Source organism: Pogona vitticeps, chromosome 4 (genome assembly GCF_051106095.1).
Source record: "Pogona vitticeps strain Pit_001003342236 chromosome 4, PviZW2.1, whole genome shotgun sequence".
Lineage (NCBI taxonomy): Eukaryota > Metazoa > Chordata > Lepidosauria > Squamata > Agamidae > Pogona > Pogona vitticeps.
In genome coordinates, this window is record NC_135786.1 from 74,746,533 (window position 1) to 74,762,813 (window position 16,281).

General features: G+C 42.6%; 1 protein-coding gene across 5 annotated transcripts in view; it reads right to left on the reverse strand.

Annotated features, from left to right (window-relative positions):
• Window positions 1-12,632: 12,632 nt before the first annotated feature.
• KANK4 (KN motif and ankyrin repeat domains 4) overlaps window positions 12,633-16,281 on the reverse strand; it is a 56,654-nt gene continuing 53,005 nt past the window's right edge. For all 5 annotated transcript variants that reach the window (XM_072997723.2, XM_072997724.2, XM_020807755.3 and 2 more), the window contains exon 10: window positions 12,633-13,884. In XM_072997723.2, the coding sequence (XP_072853824.2) occupies window positions 13,750-13,884 (135 nt within the window). In that variant the 3' untranslated portion in view covers window positions 12,633-13,749. The remainder of the gene's footprint in view (window positions 13,885-16,281) is intronic.

Sequence of the window (16,281 nt, forward strand, 5' to 3'; positions counted from 1 at the left end):
CTGTAACCTGAAATGAATTCTATTGAATTCATCAGCATGAAATATTTTGAAAGAGAGTCAACAGAAAGACACGCCTTCTGAATGTTCCCTTGTCAAACGCTGACTGGCACTTTGTGGTCTGTTGTTTCTTCACTGATTACATTACAAATGTCTAATCAGTTTGAAAACTGCTTTTGTGCCCATTACAAAACGTGAACAAAATGCTAGTAAATTACCACTGTTGAGGGACATGTTCTTGATAGATACATTGTTTAGGTAAGATATAGATATACAACCTTGCAATAAGTAATATTACTTTTAGTCCTGCACCTACTTCTACTAAAATTTCAGTAGGTGGTGCTGTTGACAAGATTCATCAGGGCATTGGTGGTGTAGAATATTTCACAGTCTGAAAAATTAGTCTGCTCAAAAAATGATGGAAAATTGTAAATGAAGAAACCGTTTTCAGAATCCTTCCCCCCCCCCCCCCCCCGGATTAATGTTTGCTGGTTGTTGGACCCAAATTTACACATTCATTCCAAAGTTAGTTTATAAAATTTACATTCTCAGGCCCTCCAAATGTTGTTGAGTTCCAATTCCCATGAGCCTCAGACAGCACGGCCAAGTCAGTATTATGGAAATTGTAGTCTGCAAACGGCTCTTTCCCACTTGTTCCATTTCTGTGCTGATACAGCCTGACTTACTGCACCTTATCTTTCTCAATTAACACAACAATTTTTTTTAAAAAAAGAATCTTTTGATTTAATGTGTCAAGCTCAAGTTCCAAAATGCTAGTAGATTACCGCTGTTCAGGGGCATGTCCTTGACAGATACATTGTTTAGGTAAAATAGATATTAGGTGTGCAGATTTGGGTTTTTGAGCTGTGATGTGCAGAACTCCCCAGGCAGGGAATTCTAGTCACCCAGAATCACAGTCCTGTCCACCTCTTAAAATACAGTGGTGCCTCGCTTAACGTTTGCTTCGTTTAACGTTTTTTTCGCTTAACGTTTATTTTTTCAGAGGCAGATTGTGCTTCGTATAACGTTTTTCCCTATGGGCGATTTTCGCATAGCGTTTTTGGGACCATGCTTCGCTTAACGTTTTTGGTTTTAGGTCCCCTGCTTCGCTTAACGTTTTTTTTGTTTTCAATTTAAAAAGTGTCTTAGAAGGGTCCAAAACGGTTCTAAATGCTTGGATTCGTTAGAGGACCCCTTAAGTCATGTGCAAACCTGATTTGGCTTTGATCTGACATTTCGTTAATTTTTTGTGAATTTTTGTTTTTTGGCCCATAGGAACCAATGGACCTGTCAAAATCTGACAGCTCCATGCTTTCCTATGGGGGAGAAAACAATTTACAAAAAATTAACGAAAGTTCAGATCAAAGCCAAATCAGGTTTGCACACAACTTAGGGGGTCCTCTAACGAACCCAAGAATTTAGAACAGTTGCTGAGTCTTCATTAATTTTTTGTGAATTTTTTCTTCCCCCATAGGAATTAATGGAGCTGTCAGATTTTGACAGCTGTCAAAAGTTGGGGGAAAAAAATTCACCATTAATTAACGAAAAGTCAGATCAAAGCCAAATTAACTTTTGCATCCGTTTTAGAGGGTGCAGAAGCTAATCCAAGCATTTAAAACCATTTTTGACCCTTTTATGACACACTTAATTTTGCAAAAATTGACTTCGCAAAGCCATTGAAACCTATTGAGTCAGCTACAATACATTCCAATGGAGGATACATTGTATCGTTTAACGATGTTTCCTATGGGTTTTTTCGCTTAAGGACGGCAATCCGTGCCTATTGGAACGGATTAACCGGTTTCCAGTGCATCTCTATGGGAAATGGTGTTTCGCATAAAGTTTTTTTCGCATAAGGTTTTTTTTTTGGAACCAATTAAAAACGTTATGCGAGGCACCACTGTATGGGCTGAAATCCTGTTCACATAATGCAAAGTAACACCATTGTGAGCATCCTGGGCATTATAACCAGGTGATCCAGAGTGCACAATCGTGTTTTACACGACCAACTGCATGACTCCTGTTTTGCCCATTGCAAAACAAACACACACACATACCACCTTTGCTCTGCCACACTTTCCTCTAGTGTTATCACTGCTTCACATGGTGCATATGGGGTTGCACGACATGATTTCAGCCATGGTATGGTAACCAATGCTGTGTGTTATTCTAGGTCTATCACTGCCTTGGAGCTAGATCACTAGTTTGTCTATTTCACTAGAACACACAAAATTGGGCAGAATTCTTTCTGTTCTTTCTGCTTTCGCCATGGATTGTTGCATGAGCAGTTGGGTGCTTTCACAGTCTGCACAAGGGCATCTTCACTACCACCTGCCAGCAGGAGGTTCAGTGCTTTGAATGGGGCCATCTCTATTTGCGCTTCTGCAATCCAGATGCCATGCAGGAGCTCTGCGGACAAGGTGTTGTGTTCTGCCCACTCTAAACAGGATGCTGCCTATAGAATATAGCCTCCTAAAGCTGTCATGAAACAGAAGCCATCATGTGACTGAAGGTACCATCCTGCATTACAAGCGCCAAAATAGCAAATAATATAATCTGCAAAATGATGGAGTAGTAGAGTAGGAAGGCATCTTGAAAAATTACCCAATCCAACTCCTTGCTTAAAGAAAGACCCAACCATACAATCACAATTGTTAACATAACCAGAAATATGTGATGATGTGGTGTCGCTAACTTATACAAACAGATGTAATTCCTGGGAACAACAAAGAACTCATTACTACATTATTTTCTCCAGAATAGTTATTTTTAAACTCTCTAAATTAAGTTTGAATAAGCAGTTCGGGGGAATGTCACGTAGCTGTATTATGCGCTGTCAAAGTGCATGTTTGATCCTCATATCCCAGACTTCCCCTTCTATCCTTTATACAAGACAGATTCCTTTATCAATTCAGAGGACATTAGCTACAGAGCTGGGAAATGCAAAAAACAAAAAACAAAAACAAAGCAAAACCACCAACATCCTGCTGAGGATATGTAATTCTGCGTTGTAAGCCAGTAGGTATTGATTTCTGTAGACGGGGAAGCCAAAAGAAATGATCAAATTTTGTTCATTGCTCTGTGATAGGCCCTGGAGAGATTTATAATAATTACCTCTCCATCTCACTGTGTGCCTTTATCTTATTTAAGACTCCATCAGTGTGGCGTTGTTGCCAGGCAGTATTCACTCTCCTGAGTTATGCAACAGTCTCTTCCAACTTCTGTGTTTATCTCTTCAAAATGCTGAAAAATGCAACATATGACTTTGGTATGTACCCTATACACACGTTTTCAAAACAATAAGACAGAGCTTGTTCCCATATGCGTGTAAATTCTATGACACATACATGATGGCAACAGTACATTGGCAGAGAACATACTTTAGTTTCTCCCAGGTTCATTGCCTGGGATCGAATTAAAGAGAATTTCACAGTGCTGCCCCTTCTTTGCTGTGGACACTTGTGCAAAATTGCACTTAGGGGCCCCATCCTTCCAATTTCATTAAAATACACATCAGTTTATATAGCAGGAAGAAATTGTTAAACCTCTCCTGAACTGTGCTAGTTGAACATTTTCCAACTTAAAAATATTTTTGCACTTAGAAAGGAAACTAGAATGTAATAAATTTTTCCCAGGCTAGACTTCTGCCTTTCTATGTAAAGAGTCATTTCTTCTGTGGAAGCCTTTAAATGTGTAAGTAACTGAGGAACCCTGAAACCTCTTCACATAATGCATAAATAAATGATAAATGCCATAAGGCAACTACTTTTAAAAGAATTTAGCAAATTCTTGTGGTGTGTGTGTGAATAGGTCTATTGAGGACCAATGTGCCTAATGGCCACATGAAGCCTTTATGATCAGAAGCAATCTGTTACTGAATGAAAGTGACTAAAAAGCAAATAACAAAGCAAGGGCCAAAGGCTTTCTTTTATGAAACAAAGAAGAATCAGAGACAGTGATTTGGGGAATTGATGCTGATTTAATGTTTTGTCCATTCCAACAAAGCCCATAATTTTCAAAGGAAAAAAAACCAAGAAAGCATGGCAAGGAAACAACCAATCAAGAAATCCCAATTTGATATTTCTAATACTATTATCTTTCCACTGCTTCTAGTCCCAGTCATTCAATGTAGAAATTCTAATAAGCACTGATCTTGCTGCAACTATTCAACAAATCACTGGCTGGATCGGGGTGAAGTTTTTCAAACCTCACATGCTGCCTCTGGTAAGTGTGGCTGGGAGGGATCTTTCTGGGCTTGTGTGACTGTCAATCTATCCAGCAGTAACCATTCATTCCCTCCTGCCTCCAAACCAAAGAAAGTTATGCCTCTGATTTTCCTTCTCTGTTGTCTGTTGGCAGTTTCTGTGAGTGTGTTGAGAACTGTTGCTGCAAGCAGTCGTATTTTTAGTTTTGATATTATCTGTTCATTGTAAATAAATGAAACCTTTTAGTCTTTCTCCAGCTAATGGCTCAGAGTGAGTTATTGAGACTAATGAGAAAAAGGGGTGGACTAACTCTGGGGAACTTGAAGCTATTCTGCTTGGTGAATCCCTGCAGTTCTGCTGCACAGCTAGAAGAATTTAACTGAAATTTAAAACTCTGCAACAGATAGATCAGTTAGTTAGGTACCTAGCCACAGAGCCAGAAATTGTGAGTTCAATCCTCATGGTTCTTCCTGTGAGAAGAGCCAGCTTGGTGCACCTGTGAGAGTGGTAGAACCCAGAGAAAGACCTCACCTAATGATTTTAACATCCAGGTGTGTTCATAAAAGAAGACACGATCCTTGTGATAACTTTGACCCAAGCTGTTTAGGGCTTTATAGTAACAATTGTTTCAATGGTTCTCCTCTAGCTGGGAGGCCACTGAGCTTGAGTTGCAGCATTAGCTTAATAATTATGCAGAGAAAGAGCATATATGCTGCAGAATCATAGCAGTCTGTTACCATTGCTACAGTTCTGTTGGCTTGCAATTTAACTACTTTTGAAATGCTGGAATTCACAGAATAGGGAGATACTTTGGCTATCTCTGCTGGATTGCTCACGCATACTCCCTTGAACAAATGCAGAGAATTCTGAGCTGCCCCTTGAACTACAAGTCCCAGGATGCCACAGGATGGAGCCACAGGAGCTGATGTTGTATCCAGCTGCTATGACTGTACATTCTGAGGTGACCAACCCATGCAGAAAACGCTGGGGCAGCAAGAGGAATTTCTTGGCTGTTCTTTCTGAGCAGCCCCTGCCAATAACCGGGGGGGGGGGGGGGCTGTGTGTCTGTCTTGTTCCCTGATCTGTGTGGTGTAGGGAATAATACTCCTTGACCAGTACTCAGTTGACAGCTTTTGGATAGAGAAGGTGGAGGGGTGCCATCTTGTCCTTTTACCTCAGCCAGTAAAATGTCTTGGGGCAGCCCTGCTGAGGTAATATGGGCAAGCTGACTCTGCCCCTCAAAAGAGATTGTCCAGCCATCACTTTACTAGACTGAGGTTCCTTTCGAACCTGAATGGCACCTTGGAACGTTACTTCTCCTCCCCTGGCTTTTTGCTAGTCTTTTCTGAGAGGAAATAATGGTGTTCTATGCTTTATGTTTAAAATACACTGGGAAGAACAGGGCCAGGGCCAGCTGTTTATTTTTAAGTCGGAGGCCCCGCCATTCTTGCCTGTTCCTTGGAGCCTTCAGCTTAGGGAGACCGCACATTAAGCCAGGGATTGGACATCTGCATTCTTCACATATCTTTGAGCTTATGTCTTGACAGCTTGCTGGAGGAGAGTAGTTCCATTTCAGTTTGCCCTCAACAATCTTGTCTGCTTTTGTTTAAAAAAGGAACATTGTCTGGTGCTTATGATCCCTTTCAGGTACATTGGGCAATAGAGATAGGCCGATCTTCACACAGCTATAGGGCTGGAATCTGCTCCGTTAATCACCACCATGCTGTCTGTGGAATGTTTGATACCTAGGTCCAGTTATCCCAGTGCACAGACACACATGAGGTACATGTCTATGAATTTCAGCCTTTCTTTTCCAAATACTGACAACCGGATGGCTGCTTGTCAGTTATTTTCAAGGAAAATAAACCAGACATCTGAAGTATGTGTTGGCCCCTCCAGATTTTGTTAATCATAGCAATATAAATGTTGTAAAGACCTTTCAAATGCTATAATTCTACTTGCTTCACACAGGCATTTTACCATATAATGTTTGAGAATCAATGAGATGGTAAAAAGTATAATTTAGGCTACAATCCTATGTACACTTACCTAGGGTCCCCAAGCAGTAAGAGTTACATCTGGATTAAAATGTAAATAGCAGGCAGGTTAAACCAGCCATTCTCAACCATAAACATGATGTGAAAGAAATACAGGCTGGATCAGGATTGTTTAAGTCACACAATGAACCTTGTATGACCCCCTTCAAATATGCCAGGGTCCCCCCCATATCTACCAAGGGGGACATATTATATTCTTTTGAGAGTGGCTGTTTCAAACAATTCTAATAATTTCTATAGGAAGATGGCATATTTGATAATAGGCAAGTAAAGGGTGCATTTTCCTAGGGGAGGGAGAACCCACAGTTAAGTCATCGGGAAGAATGGCTATCCACAAAAGAATGGCATGTAGTATGCCTTCAGAAGAAAGGGGGGACTATGATCGATTAACTGGTATGAATAAGAGTAACTTTTATGCACTCAGTTCCACCTTTCAATCTAAATTTTTGCCTTTCTTCTTCCTCCATAACTGAAATGGATGGTTTTTCTCTTTAGTTTACTTTTTGTGGCTGTTAGCTCCTCTTATAAACTTGAGGCCACAGGGGTGGTGGACCACCATGCATGGTTTGGCTTATGGAAGACTTATTACTTGGTGGGTCACAAGCTGTGTTTGCCTTTTATAAGAAACCCAGGCATTAACATTAACAGAAGAATGTGAGTCAGGATGACCTGTTGTTTAACATGTAAAACAAACTAAAAAAGGTCTGCTTGGGAAGGTTTCGAGTCACTTCAGTGTTCAGGGTGTAATGGAGCATTTTCTGGATGAAAGCAATGCAAGGAATGCTCGGTCTGAACCCTTGGAAAAAGAATAAAGTATGAAATCCTGTTTCTTGAGTTGTGCAATTCATATCTCACATGAAGAGTCAAATACTTTTACCCTTGAGGTACACAATCAGCTTCAACCCTTGCTTCATAATCAGTTCTAAAACTAGTACATGGGGATCTCTTCCAACACAAAATAAATAGAGGAATCAGGAAAAAAATTAGAAAGGTCCATGCAATTGCCAGGAATATTTTAATTTCATTGCAAGTTCAGTGCAGCCATAGAATGACTAATGGAAGTCTATTGTTTTATTTTTAATGAGGAAGCCTCAATAAAAGCCTTTAAAATCTAAAGCATTTGATCATTCTGCATTGGTCACCATTATTTACCTCAGAGTGCATTACATATACACTTTTTTCGACCGCTCAGCTGGTTTCTCAAATTGATTTTGTGCTCCTCTGAGTCCATTGATTACCTCTCAAGGTCCATGACTACTTTTATCAATCCTGACATTGTTTAAACATTTTGTACAGTTCCCCTCAGTGCAATTATGGAAGACTTATAAAAAATGTAAATAGAGACTCAGTCAACTTCTTTATACGGCTAATTTTAACAGCAGTTTGCAACAAACTTTGCACAGGCTTCATTCCATTCTTCTATTTAGAAGGATACTGTTAACTATAACTGCAGTTGATTACACTGTTGAAAGATAGAAGGAGTGCACGTTTTAATCTTTCCAATGATTTGAAAAGGTTTCTGATTAGGATAGAATTCCGTACCAAGATGAGATTGTGACATTTTTTCCTGACAGGAACTCTCTGCCTTTAATAGATACATGTGTCCAGAAACTGAACAAGCTTTCTTGTCCTAATAGAAGGACTATAAAGCATGTATCGGGTGGGGGTTGTGTGGAATGAAAATTATATTGTGGGGATATCTGCTTTTAAAGGTATACCGTAAGATTATTAGATACATACTCATATACGACACCAATAGATGTAACTTAATACTGGCTAGATTCCCACATAATGTACTAATGGAATAATTTGTCCTTAGTCTTGGACTCACATTCCCCTGCAACCTCAAATTTTCTCTCCCGTCTTTTGCATGTTGTGGGAAGAGTCACTCACTTCCCATTTCAGTCTAAACATGCTGGCTCATGGTCGCTCTGGTATGTTTAAATTAATTAGTTTGAAATAAGAAATGGCTCCTCTTGTGACTGTGGAGCACTCAATCCAGAGGCTCACAGGAACTTCCAGGACTCATGCAGAAAATGGGAAAGTGTAGTTTCCCATTACATCTGAACTCAGCCACAATTATCAGCAATGGTGTTGTCTTGTGGCCAAATCAATCACAAGGAGAGTGAGACTGGGAGCAGGATTGTGGTGCAACTCAGAGGAGATGCTTGAGGCTGTCAAAACTATCAGGAAAGCAGCGAGACAGAAAGCTCTTCAACTCCCAATCTTTTTAATGCTAAAGGAACACTGAAATTTCTATAGCCACAATAAACGAAATCTATTCCTTTAGGTTTGCCTCAAAAAAACAAAGTATTCATACCCAGGGAACATGTATCTCCCCTCCCTCTCTAAACAGCAATATTCCATGCTTCTCCTCAGCCCCACTGGCTGTGAAACTCACCTGATTTTTAAAAGCTGCTCCCCTTCTAAACACATAGCTACTTTTCCTCAGTTCCATTTATTTCCTTAAGACAACAGGTCATCAGAAAACATTGCTTGCAGAAAAACATATCAAAAATATTAGCCAGGAGGTATCGAACGTGCATGCAACCCAGATTAATTAGTTCCAAACGTGTAAATTTTAAATCTGAGCGACAGCCACTACAAGTATATATGTGTATGTGTGTGTGTGTATGCGTTTGTGTTATATATAATAACAGGTTCATTGTCATCAGTTTTAAATTAATAAGGCTTCTATGTAAAAAAAACAAAAACTAAAATCCATTGGTAATGAGTAGTTAGCTGCACAATTCCTGGGCTACAGAATGTAGGTTTGCATCCTGTACTTGGACAATGGGGATTCATCTGTGCATTGTAGTAAATTCTGGAACACTGCCAACAACCATGGAAGAACCCGCAGCTGGAACATTAGCCAGTAAATGGAACAATGTGGCAGCTAGATTACCACAACAGATTTCTATCTAACAAGTCTGGCAGTTGGGCCTGATGAAATCTCAGAACAGATTTTTGCCCAAAAGGCACCTTCCATATGAAATCATAATCAGAATAGTTCTAGCAGTGCACCCTGTCATGATAATGAGCTAGTACACAGTTAAAAGCTTCTGCTTCGCTGGTAAATTCAAACTCAGTTAGAAAACATGAGAAAAACCATACTTGTGTTAATTCCAAAACGTGTGCTTCATGACTGAAAGGGTGTGTTTCTGTGTTGATACATTCAACAACTTCCCTGAATCAGGGGTAGGCTGACAATAGGCCAGGGAGGGACACAGAACATGTCTTTCAGTGCCAATTAAGGTCAGGGAGTCAAAGGCAGAGAGGTAGAACAAAAAATATGGGCTTAAAGCAGCTAAAGTCTTAGGAACCACTTTCCAGTAATTTAAAGTGAGGGAGAAAACAGCACTAAGACTGGGAACCTTCCAAATATAGAAAGGTCATGGTCCTCTGAGAAACTCCAGAGAGTAAGACTGAGAACCCAGGAAGACGAGATTGGGACTGATGCTCTCCACCCATGCTTTAGGTTTATGGGATAAATGTTGTTTTTCACTGGAAGCCCAAGAGCTGACCAATCTTCAGGGGAGCTGGGTACAAAACGGAGAGGTTCAAGGAAGCAAATATGGACAAAGTGCCTCAGTGCCAATGTTTAATCCAGGGCTTTGTTTTCAGTTCCAAAGCTGGTGTTCAAATATATCCTTCAACGCAGAAAATTGCTGCTTTTACCTCACCCAGCTCTCTTGGTTTCAGCAGCCACTTTAGGAAAGAAAACAGGGTTTCTGTTATCCCCATTGTTCAACAATTGGGACCCAGGACTTCTTGCTGACTTATTCCCAGTCACATGGAGATTTGTCAGCAGATCCTAATCTTCCACCTTTCCCTAAACAGTTAATTCTGAATTGTTACATCAGAGACATATAAAATAAATTCAGTGAACACATGTTTTAACATAATCTATTCAATTTCTGTATGTTGCTGTTTGCTGGTAAAGGTAAAGGTTCCCCTTGACAATTTTTGTCCAGTCATGTTCGACTCTAGGGGACGATGCTCATTCCCGTTTCCAAGCCATAGAGCCAGCATTTTGTCCGAAGACAATCTTCCGTGGTCACATGGCCAGTGCGACTTAGACACAGAACGCTGTTACCTTCCCACCGAGGTGGTCCCTGTTGATCTACTTGCATTTGCATGCTTTCGAACTGCTAGGTTGGCGGGAGATGGGACAAGCGACGGGAGCTCACTCTGTTGCGTGGATTCAATCTTACAACTGCTTGGTCTTCTGACCCTGCAGCACAGGCTTCTGCGGTTTAGCCCACAGCGCCACCACGTCTGGTAATTGCTAACTGCTGATAGAAATCCATTGTAATAAATAGTAAAAACAGAATGCGCATGTTAATTGAGACATGCCTGGGGTTGACTGAAATAACACTATCTGAAGGTACAAAAAAGTTTAGAATACAGTATTGCTTTACTATTGTGCTTGTAGCCTAACTAGAAACATTATACGCTATATGCTCTAAGAGATATCTACTAAGCAAGGTCATTCTTTTTACAGAACGATGAAGGCAATATTCCAGTACCAGTGCATCAAATACTAGGGTGTATATTGTATCATTGCCTCTTTCTATGGTTTTATCTAGCTTCACACAACAGATATTGTGCTGTATCATCGTGTGGTGCATTTTGCCACCACTGATTTAGAGCTCTGCCTGACAGCAATGAAACAAATAGTACAATGACATTATATCCAGGGTTATTTTTTTTAAGTGGTGCTGAGACCAGAGAAAGTGACTATATGGATTTAATGCATTATAAGTAATGGTGATATTGGTAACCTGTTATGTTTTGTGTTAATGATGACACAACATGTCTTTGCAACATCATGCAACAATCAGTAATACGACTGAAAAGGTTAACATGTAATGAGTAACATTTACATGTTACTTCATTGGTTAAAATCCTGTTGCAGAGCTCTGCATGAATAATGGGAATGGCATCAGTCAGTAGCAGCAAACCATCACTGATAAAAGGCACCCTTTGGCTGTTTGGGATGCACACAACTTGTGCACAAAGTGATGAAGTCCATGGGCACCTTGAAATCTCTTTGAAAGGAATACTTTAATTGGTAGTCATTTGCCACTGCTGATGACACCCTTCCTGTTGTGAAAACAGAGCTGTGCAACAAAGCTGTGCAATGAGATGTTAGCCACTGTCAGTTTTTCAGATCATTTAGAGCAGGGGTCTCAAACATGCAGCCTGGGGACCATTTGCGCCCCACCGGACGATAGTTTGTGGCCCCCACCTTGCCTGCCCCCCCCAAAGTGCCCACGCGTCCTCTGCTGTCAAGAGTAAAAAAAAAAGCCTAGCCTCGCTTGCCGGATCTCCCCCAAGACAGCGCCTCTTGCACCCTCCATCTAGAACTGCAGCCTGCCAGCCAGCCTGCCTGTCTGCCAGCTGGCAGGCTGCAGTTCCAAATGGAAAGTGCAAGAGCTGCTGTCTTGGGGGAGAGCCAGCGAGTGAGGTGCACTGCTGGCCCTTTTCCCCAAGCGTCTGAGCCGCTGCCGCGTGATGCCTGAGAGTGGAACTCGCTCCTGGGCCGTCCTCGAAGAGTGCCTCCAATAGAGCCGCTAACAGCAGCTGCCGCCGCTGCCTCTTCCAAGGAAGTGGCTCTGTGGCTCTCTTTCCCTCTTGGCACCCCTACCACTAGCCCGGCCAGTGGCCACCTCAGCACCCAGTGGTGCTTCCTCCTCCTCCTCCTCTTCCTCTTCTTTGTCCTGCTTCAGCCGCCTCGGCTCTGGAGGCTGCCTAGGCTTGTCTCTCAAAATTTGCTCCTCTGTTGTGGTGAGGGTAGCAGCTGCTGCTGAGTGCACCTTTTTTTGAAGGGGGCCCTCAGAGGAAGTTTGCTGGACCTCAATGTGTGCGCGCACCTGTGGGGGGGCCCACCCCGTTCTGTACGAATGGGGGCTTTTCTCCTTTGGCAAGGCGATTCTGTGAGGGTTTTTTAAAATTTTATGTTGTGCCCTCCTTCCCCCGCTAGGCGGTCGCTGGCACTCCCTCCTCTGCTTCTTCGTCCTGCTGCTGCTGGTGGTGGTGGTAGTGAAGAAGGAGCCGGAGGGGGTAGTCCCAGCTGGGCTAAGGAAACTCCTGGGTGGCTTCCTCAGGCTCTTTCTCCACTTGGCGGAAAATCTGGTGCAGCCCAGTCTCACCCAGACTCTGCCTCCAGTGGCCCCCAGGTGAATTGAGTTTGAGACCCCTGATTTAGAGGGCTGAGGCTTTTTTCCCTGGATTTTATAAAAATACATTTTGGGAAAAGGGAAAGACAAGATAAAAGAAAACAAATGTGTTATTAAATATTACTCTTAAAAGTAACAAGTACCGCATCATCATCGTTGTTGTTTTTAAGTAACAGGCTAACACTAACTCATTCTTTAAAAAAAATTATATTGCAATCGTAGGAAGACTCAAGGAGTGGCAGCAGCATCATATCTGGGTCTGGAGAGCTGTTTATGGAATGGAAATCTACCACGTCTTCCCTTTCGCACTCCCCTAGACTGCTCCAGAGAGTAGTGGGAACATCTAGCAAAATGAAGAAGTGGTGCAGGGAGGCTGCAGGAGAAGCCTTTGTGAGATCCAAGTCTCTTCTGTCATCAGATACAACTGCAGTATCCCTTGTAAAATCTAGTTAGTTCCTCAGGGATGAATCTCAGAGCAATTGCTACTAATTAAGACTCTTTGGACAACACTAGGAGCAAGCCTGAGCCCAAGTGGCAGCTCATCAGTGCTACTGTACTGGTGGCTATCCTTCGTCCCCCAAATGATGCCTTCTTCTTATACGATGAGATGGATGGTTTCTTCTAGATTCCTTTACACAACAACCAACATCGAGTAGAATCCAGCAGTGCTAGACCTAGTACTAAACAAGGTAATTAAATTAGGATTTTCCTGATGTACCTGGAAAAGCAAATCCAGATCTAGCTTGGACTTTGTCAGATCCCAAGTAACATGGAAGTTGATACAAACAGACCATCAAATGACCTGAATACTCTCAAAATCTCAAAACTGCCACCTGTTACTTATATCTTAACTGGACCTGAAACAGTACTAGTGTTTCCACATCATATCTGGAAGCATTTTATCCTCATGTTCTCAGTGGGTGCTTGATCACCACTGTTGGAAAGTAGATAACTTGGTCATGGCCAAGTAAGTACTCTCCCTGTGCTTATCAAAGAGTAACACTCTAAAAAATAAAAAATAAGCTCAAAGTGACTATTGCTTAAGAAAAGACAAGACCTGACTTCTGAGAGTATAATTACTATTAATAAAAGGCAAGGCCATAATGTAATCATTGTTTGAGCCAATGGGTATCATAGACTATAAAAGCAGGGTTAAGGGAGTGACTCAACTACAGGGAATGTATGCAAATAGCTGACATAAATCATCTTTTCCATAAGTAGATACATCAGCAGTTATCACCTACAATCATGGGCATATAAATTGGTTACAGGGTTGGCTAAAACAAGGAGTCTTTTGTTATCAGTTTCTCATTCCAGCAGATTACAATTGTCCATTTTCCCTTTATGTATTGAGAGCCGACTGTGCTGTATGTGGGTTTGGAGGCACTCTGCAATTTCCATGTGGGCAGATTTCAAAGCAAGGGACAAAGCAGAATTACCAGCCTACAAAAAGAAAAAAAGACAAGAAAAGATCATTATTAGAGATGGGGATGAATATAAAACGGATCAGTTTTTCTGACAAATATAGCTGATTCGTCATATGGTCGTCAATCCGTATTTGTAAAATTTTAAATCGGGATGAAAATGGCTTGACGAATATTTCCTCGGTTTGATTCGTCAATCTGTTCATATTCGTCTATATTTGTTACCCCTTTTGGGGGCCTCTCTGAGCTTGCTGGCGCCAATTCAAAGCTCTGGCCAATCAGGACAGAGATCCTGGATTGGCATGTCCGGCAGCCAATAGTGTTGCTGAAAGGTGTATCTACTTTTACAGACACTTCATATAAGCTTTTCATGTCCAGCCATTCCCCACTTCTGTTCATGCTCTCCTGAGTGAGAACAGTTGTTGCTCGCTGGCTTTCTGGTGCTCTTGTGGTTTCACTTTTGTGGCAACAAAGCAAAGACTTATATTTTTCTTTTTCATCATCATTCATCAATCATCATCAAATTTACTGGGAATTTGGGGAGGGATTTCAGGTAGCTTAGGCTACTTCTTTGGAAGGGATTAAATTTATTTCAAATTAAAATCAATCAAACCTTTTTTCCCCTAGAAGCTTGTGTGCATATATGTATGTGTGTGTGTGTGTGTGTGTACACTGTCCAGTGGGAGAGGGGGAACTGTCGTCGTGTGGCTGTGGAATCTCTTTACCTTCATATTCAGTTTTCAAAAGTTTATTTTAGGAGAATCATTTTTTCCTTTCCCCAAATTGGTTGTATGTGCGTTTGCGTGTCTAGGTGGGAGGATTATTCAGTTTTCAAAAGTTCATTTTAGGGAGGCTTGTGTCTCTCAGGGAATTTGGTGGGTGGGTGGATCCATCATTCCTTTTTCTTCTAAAACTTATTTTTTTTTGTGTGTGTGTGTGTGTGTGTGTGTGTGTGTGTGTGTGTGTGTGTGTGTGTGTGTGTGTGTGTGTGTGTGTGTGTGTGTGTGTGTGTGTGTGTGTGTGTGTGTGTGTGTGTGTGTGAGAGAGAGAGAGAGAGAGAGAGAGAGAGAGAGAGAGAGAGAGAGAGAGAGAGAGAGACTGTGACTTAGCTGGCGGGACTTTTCTTTTTGGACTTTTTTGGCTTCTCTGCCACAGTGGGTTGGGGGGCAAATTTTCCTGATTACATTATACTGAGGGGGGCTTTGTTTAGGCAGGCAGGTCCCATTTTAATAAAAGAATTACACCATCATCATACTAAAAATAAAATTTACACACACTCTCTGACCCTCTGTTAGTTTCCTTCCTCAATCTCCATTGCGTTATTTGTCTAATTGGTTTGTTAGGCAGGCAGTAGAAAATGAAGGGATTTCTTCAGGGGCAATCCAAGGGGAAGAAGGCTGTGAAGCTATGCAGGCTAGGTAGCAGCACCGTCACCACGACCACCACATCTACGATAACCAACAGTGCTGCCACTGTTCCTTCTCCAGTGGCCTTGCAGGCAGGCAAGGAACCAAAGCTTCCAGAGGTGCCAAAAGAACTGCCACTCCTCTTTCTAGAGGAATCTGAGGAGTTACTGGTTTCTGAAGACCCCCAGTCCAATTTGGAACCAGTAACGGCAGGGCAGGCTGCCGTTACTGGTTCCGCCCCCCCCCCCCACCCCTGTCCCCAGAGTCATCTGTTCCCTCCTCCCAGACCAGCAGCACCCCAGGGACATAGAGTTCTTCCCAGGCCAGCAGTCAGGAGCAGGCAGTGGCTCCTTGTTTGGGCAAACATGGCAGAGGGGCCATGTGGGATCATTTCACGGCACTTAGCAATTACCCACGGCTGTCACGCTGCAATACCTGCCTTGGGGTGGTCCAGAGGGGGTCAGACCCCAGGCATCTGTCCTTCACTGCCCTCCACCACCCTCTGGAGAGGCAGCACCCAAGGCTCCTGTCCAGGGAAGGCACTTCATCTGCGCCGTCTGGGAGAGGGAAAAGAGCAGCTCCAGGGGAGGCAGAAGGGAGGCAGGAGGAGGCGCCTCCTTTCAAAAGGACAGCCACAGGAACTTTCTGGGGCTGGGAGCATGAGGCAGGCCACGCTCCACGAAGTGCCACTCATTGGGTCCGCCATGACCCTCAGCCAGCAGTCAAAGGGCAAGGCCCAGCAGGCAGCCACTTGTCACCGAGAAGATTGCTCTGCTTGGACTTCCACTGTCCATTGTAGAATCCCAAGCCTTCCGCTGGTTGCTGCATATTTTTTTTGCCCCCTGGTATGACCTCCCCTCACAGAGAACTCTCAGTTCTAGAGTGCTGCTCTCACTTTATGACTCTCTGAGGGAGGTGGTCTGTGACCATTTTTCACGGCTACAGGGGCACAAGGTGCACTCCACAGTGGACCTGTGGAGCAGAGGTCAGCATGGCTACCCCTTGTTCAC